The 6,989-nt window shown below is 33.1% G+C and overlaps 1 protein-coding gene across 1 annotated transcript in view; it reads left to right on the top strand.

Moving 5' to 3' along the window:
• Positions 1 to 801: 801 nt before the first annotated feature.
• Positions 802 to 6,989, top strand: part of LOC106471428 (protein NEDD1-like) — a gene marked incomplete at its 3' end in the record, with an annotated part of 8,305 nt that continues 2,117 nt past the window's right edge. The window contains exons 1-3 of the mRNA XM_013932029.2: positions 802 to 1,087; positions 3,463 to 3,603; positions 5,520 to 5,749. Of these exons, the coding sequence (XP_013787483.2) occupies positions 1,085 to 1,087; positions 3,463 to 3,603; positions 5,520 to 5,749 (374 nt within the window). The remainder of the gene's footprint in view (positions 1,088 to 3,462; positions 3,604 to 5,519; positions 5,750 to 6,989) is intronic.

The raw sequence follows: 6,989 nt of genomic DNA, 5'->3' as shown, positions 1-6,989 counted from the left end.
AAATTTGAGTTTATGACCCCTTGTCCTATTGTTTTCACTGCTAAACACGAACAAATTTGATGGATCTATTTTATCAATACCCATAATCAGGGTCATTCTATTTATTTAATTTTGCTGATTTTTCATAAATCCAAATTAGGTAACAATTTTTTCATAAATCCAATTTAGGTGACAATTTTTTCATGAATCCATGAAAAGCATTTTAGCTCATTAATTAGTATGCACTTCTAGTGAGCTTTGGAATATCCCTCTGCTGGGCCCCTCAACAGGCCCCGGGAAAGCTGCCCCTTGTCCCCCTTTTCGTCAGCCCTACCCTTAATAATCTTAAAACACCTCAAGCAAATCCCCTATGGTCCTTCTCCTCTCCAGAGAAAACGTTTTTCTAGATTATTTTCTGCGACTTTTCAAGCAGTAAAGACCGTCTTTACAGAAAATTTAACGGCAGACGAAGGGCGTCTACTCGAAACGTCGCAAAAAACAAACTAGAAAAGGTGTTCATTTTGACGTGTTAATTTATTCGTTAATATCTTTTATCAAAGTTTTCATCTGATTTCTTGCATAACATCACTCATTCAAGAATTATTATAGATTTAGCCAACGAACGTTAACACAGACTGAGATAGGCCTAGTTTAATATGACGTGTTTGGCAGTAATAATAGTTTGTTATGCATGCAATTTAATGAATACTTTCAAACAAACATAAATTACAAACTAAATATATATTTTGTATTAGATGTATGTAAACACTGATAGTCCCCAATTATCGCTGGTATATGACTACCTTACCTTGAAATACAAGCCTTCATCTTACTTAATCTTCCTTAAATCCTTATTTGACAGAAATTATTCGAAGATACATTGTTTTTATTTTTTTCATGTGTCGTTTGACGCTTGTTTTTCTTTATAATACCAGTCATTGCTGCAATTCGACACCGACCAATGGGCCACATTGTTAGCGCTAGTAGTGATAGCCTCGCTTTGAAGCCGTAATGGCGAAAGCGTGATTCACGTCTTTTGTGGTTAGTGCCGGAACTATATGGACTTAAGTGATGTCAGCTGTGGATTATCTGCAGTTAAAATTGCATGGTAAACATCAGTAACCACTTACAAAGTTTTTACACCAAATAGAGTGTTTTAACTTAATAACAACATTGAAATACGTAAAGGTGTTGGGGATAATATACGTTTTTCATCAATAGTTTCTATTCATTTCATGTGGTTAATAAAGTTTAGTTTAGAGTAAATTGCTCTCAACTTTAAACCCGTGTCTCTGTGCTCAATTGTTCTTTTTAGGGAATGACCTTATATGTTCCTGATATCCGTATTTAAACACAACTTTTCTGTTTCATCTTACATTAAAAATATTCATCCTGGACCTCTTAGAATCAATCTCTGGGTTTTATTAATTTATAATATTGTATATATATATTCTCCAGTGCTCAATTTGCCAAACACTGAAACAGTAGTTTTCGTTTCATTTGTGGACCTGCAAGCTAATCCTAGTCACTTCTTTGGTGACTTAATATCTGTTGCCATGATTTTAATTTGCTACTTTTCTTCACTTCATATAATCTTAAAACAAGTTTTCTGTCCTCTGGACACACCTTTTTCTAGGAGAGCTCCTGTGTGAGGCTCCTTACCTTACAGTATTTGTTCTTTCTTTAACTTTCTTCTCATGTATGAACCTTTTTTGTCAAACATTTCTGTTTGACAAAGCTTTTGACTGGAAATTTGGGTAAGATCTTGGTATAGTTTGTTGTAACCACTTGATTTTTTGGGTTACATGTGATTATCATTCCTGAACTGATTTTTAACCAAACCTGCAACAATCCTAGACACTGTTCTTATAGAACTATTTGTCTTGCAGTCCCTTTTTACATGACTGCTTGTCTTTTCATTTCCTATCGATATTTCTAAACTAATTATTTTCCTAGTTTCCAGAAATTTGGAGGAAGCTTCATTTCTTATGCATGGTTTTGTTTGTTTGTTGTTAAAAGAAAGCTAAACAATGGGCTGTGCCAACCATGAGTATGAAGATTTGGTTTTAGTCTTATAAGCCTCTCATGCAAGGCTACATTTCCTTCAATATCTTTTTAACATTCTGACTTCAATTCTCTCTTCTACTGATTAATTCATAGTTTCTCTATTAGATCAGGATGATGGAAGGGGAAGGGAGCTCAGAGCCTCTTTTAAAGTGGGAAATGAAAGCTATTACAGATGTTTCTATTCATGTCTTTTTATTCTATTCATCCAAAGAGGATGGGCAGGTGATATTTTGACATAAATCTACCATTCCTTATAAGTTAACTTGTCATTCATAATTTAAAATAAGATTAGAAGTACTCTTTAAAAAAAAATGTCAGAAAAGGTTTGAAATTTTTAACCATGAAAAGTGGATCACATGAACATTTTGGCATGTTGTATTTTATCCAAACTGTCATTGTTATCTTTGGTTTAATAATTGTGATTACATTGTTATGTTATACGTTGTTCTTTTCTAAATTCTAATAATTTCATGGTTTTTACAGCACACATTGATTAATTGAGAAAAGATTTATACTTTTAAATGTATGAATGAGTGACCCTTTTCCCAGAAGGGATCCTCTTTGCCACTCAGAAGATATTTCCTGCTTGTGAAGCTGTTCAACTTCTCCTCTAAGTCATCTTGGTGTTTTCATCAACACCTCATTTGGTTGAATTGATACTACTCCCATTCACTTCCTTGTATAAACATTGGTTTCCTCATCATTGTCTCAGAAGGTTTACCCTTTTTTTATATGCCTCAATAATTGAGGCTGGGCACATTTTTCACTTTACATGGGTTTTTTGCAGGTAATTGGAAAGTGTTGCTCCGACATTTTTTCCCCTGAGATTATTATCTATCTTGTTTAATATTTGAACATACAAACACTACACACATCTTTTAAATTGTTACATCAATGCCAATGTACTAGTTAGTGACCAGAAAATTATTTCAACAGTAAAAAAATTAACTTTTGTACCAATGAAAGGTTATAAGTTTATAAAATAAATATGTGGAAAAATAAGCCATAATACACAATAGAATATCCTGAAATTTATAAATCACGATTACATATTGATATAAAACCTAACACCACTTTTACAACAGTTCTTTTATGAAATATAATAAAATTTGGAATTTTTTTCAACTATTAAAATTCCTGATTGAAGGAAGTAAGTGTTTTATGGCAGAAATAATATTTTTTATGCTCATTATAACCTTTTTATGTATAACAGTTTTACATAGCTCAGTGTTTTAATTTTGGTTGTAATTCCTGGAAGAATGCATAAAAACGTTTGTTTGATAGTTTTTTTTAAATGTGTACACCTTTATATATTTTCATATTTATTTCACTAAAAAAGTTCAATAAAAAATGTTATGATATTATGAGAAAAGAAGCATTCACATCACTGCATAATGCTTGTTATAACAATTTTAGGGTCACCGAGATGAAGTTACTTGTCTCCATTTCAACTGGAATGATTCCTATGTAGCTTCAGGTTCCCTCACGGGTGACATTATTCTTCATAATGTCACTACTGGCCAGAGTATTGAACTACGGAGATCATCTAAAACCCAGGTAGCTATAAGTAAACTTGAGTGATGTTTACAGTTTGGATTTATTCATGGTTTTTTCAGATTTATGTGTAGATTTATATTTCAAACTTTATTACACCAAATCTTTAAATAATCATACTGAGTTACACACACACACACATATATATATATATATATATATTACTATATAATATGTTACTGAGTTACACATCTATATATATATATTACAAAGCCCATTGCTTAGGGTAATACAAATCTTCCTTCAGGAAAGAAATGAAATGTATACTTAGTCTGGCAGACAGTGTCATTTAATGGGGAAACACTAAATGAAACTATTACAGCACTAGCTATACAGCCCAATACTTATTGTGAAGCAAAGATTGCTTTGTGTGCATAGTTAAAGTTACTGTGTGAAAATATGAATTTTACATTACACAGGTTACCCAGTTGTCTTTAAAAGCCAAGTTTTATATACTCTGCCTCTATGTAAGTTTAGTTAATGATTGAGAATAGGTGCTCCTATTTTTATATATAGCTGGTTATCAATTAAATTTTAATTATGACAATTTTTTATGTTTAACTATTCTTCTACAAACCTAGGATATGATCAAACATTTTATGAGTGATACACTTATTAACTTTTGGAAAAAGATATTTCCTTGCCAAAACATACCATATTTCATAAACAACTTGTAAATAATTACACATAATTATTCTAAATAGTTCCAGAAATGTCAAGGAATATGACTTCAAAAACTATATGACAGTGAAATAACTTGCATGCAGATTTATATATAACATAGCAACTTTCCTGAGTTTGCAATTAAAGTTTATTTTGACAGTTTGATTATATTCATGTGGGGTTGTTATTCAGCTGTATCACCCATCGTACAGCTGGGTATACTAGAACAAGTGGGGTAAAGTGTATAACTCAAGGCTGTATCACCCATCGTACAGCTGGGTATACTAGAACAAGTGGGGTAAAGTGTATAACTCAAGGCTGTATCACCCATCGTACAGCTGGGTATACTAGAACAAGTGGGGGTAAAGTGTCTAACTGAAGGCTGTATCACCCATCGTACAGCTGGGTATACTGGAATAAGTGGGGTAAAGTGTCTATATCACCCATCGTACAGCTGGGTATACTGGAACAAGTAGGGTAAAGTGTCTAACTCAAGGCTGTATCACCCATCGTACAGCTGGGTATACTGGAACAAGTGGGGTAAAGTGTCTAACTCAAGGACAGCATGACTTAAGATGGACTTGAACTTGCAACCATCCAATTATTAGTCAGAACACAAAGCCACTGAGCCATGTTGTCCATATATATACATACCCACACACAGAAACAAACATATTTCTTTATATATAATATATACTACAAGACTGGTCATGAATATGAATTCAACAAGAGTTATATTTGCCCTACTGCAGATCAACTTCTAGGCATGGATTGAGTGAACTTGATTCATCGAAACATCCTTTCATACATTTGTTCTGCATGCCTGTTGGAAATCATGTCAATAAACTAATACAGGGCTAAGTTCCCCAAAACTTTGAAATGAGTATTACTGAGAAGAGTAAAAAAAATAAAAAAGAATTAAGCAGTGAAGACAAAGCATGGTGTAATTGATTAATCCATGGAATGCAATAAGTCCATCAAAAGTTATGTTTTATAATACTGTGGGGAAAAAAACTATGTTAACAGATCCAGGTAACTGACCCCTAGTTGTTCAGTGACAACTTTCTTGATTTTCAACTCTAACAATCAAGTTTCAGCACCTATGTTGCACACACACACACCAAATAGCTCATTGTGTATCTTTGGGTTTAACAACAAACAAAAGTAAATATATATGAATTATATACAGCACAGGGTATACAATGTAACATTGTGTTTTTGATGTTTTGGTTTGATTTTTATTTGTTTTTTATAAGTCAATACGAGGACTTGAATACGGATTCGTTAAGAAGTCTCTACTTGGCTCTATATCAGATGATGGGTCAGTGTCTCTGTGGGATGTCAATGCCCATCAGCTGACACACAACTTCACTGGTGCTCACAGTGCTCCAGGAACAGGATTGGTTTTCTCACCAATCAACAACGTCCTGCTCTTCAGTGTGGGCTTAGACAAGAAGATAATTAGTTATGATACCCAGCTGAAAAGGTAAAATGTGTACATTTGATTTATCACAGGTTTTACAGCATAAACAGTATTAAATTATACTTTTAATAATATAAACTACAATAAATATCAAATGGAAGGTTATTATTCTGGTGGGTAGCTCTGAAAACAGCTGTTACTACTCATTTTTACAGGATTAAAGTCAAACACTTTCCTGCCATCTTTTACAGTTTAATTATAATGTTATTGATACTGCATTTTATTCTTTACATTAAACTAAGAATATATAAAACCTTAAATATAAGTCAAAGACTTATTTATATGATACTCCCATCATTGCAGTGTTGAACATCCTTGAGAGATGTTCCTGGTTTATATGATACTCCCATCATAGCAGTGTTGAACATCCTTGAGAGATGTTCCTGGTTTATATGATACTCCCATCATAGCAGTGTTGAACATCCTTGAGAGATGTTCCTGGTTTATATGATACTCCCATCATAGCAGTGTTGAACATCCTTGAGAGATGTACCTGGTTTATAAGTTGCTAAAGTGAAATAAACAAATTATCTAAATATCACACCCAGCTACAAGTTACAGCGACATCCTTGATCATAGCTAATTATAGGTATTCATATTTATAAACTAAGTATACATGATAGTGTATTGCAGAGCTACTGAAGTTTGTGAAATAAATACTGATGTTTATGTACTACAGTACATGTACACATAAGTAAATAAGACTTAGAACTATTGATGTTTATGAGTTACATGTACATGCTAGTGTATTTTGGGTTGAGATATTTACAAGTTACTAGAATGTGTATAGAAGGTTCTTTATATCATATTAAAATGACTAATGAGCCTTACCAAGTTGTTACAATTCATGTTGCCCCATCCCTTCATGCTCTATTTGATGGTTGTACATCTCGACAATAGCCCTTCATTGTAGTTTCCATTTTAAAGGGCTCTTTCATAAGACTGTCTTGTCCAAATCATACTATGCCTTCCTGAGAGCTTTCCATATTCCAGCTACTTTAAGATGATATTTTTGAAGTACCTGTTTCAACAGCCAAGTTTCTCAGAAATCCATAGGTGCTGTATTCTTGATTATGTTGGAAAACAGGGTAAGATAGAGGTTTCTAATTCTTCTACGTGTCGGAGAACAGGGTAAAATAGGTTTTTTTTAATTCTTCTACATGTTGGAGAACAGGGTAAGATAGAGGTTTTTAATTCTTCTACATGTCAGAGAACAGGGTAAGATAGAGGTTTTTAATTTTTC

Source organism: Limulus polyphemus, unplaced genomic scaffold (genome assembly GCF_000517525.1).
Source record: "Limulus polyphemus unplaced genomic scaffold, Limulus_polyphemus-2.1.2 Scaffold4619, whole genome shotgun sequence".
Classification (NCBI taxonomy): domain Eukaryota; kingdom Metazoa; phylum Arthropoda; class Merostomata; order Xiphosura; family Limulidae; genus Limulus; species Limulus polyphemus.
This window is presented reverse-complemented; position numbering and strand designations above follow the sequence as displayed.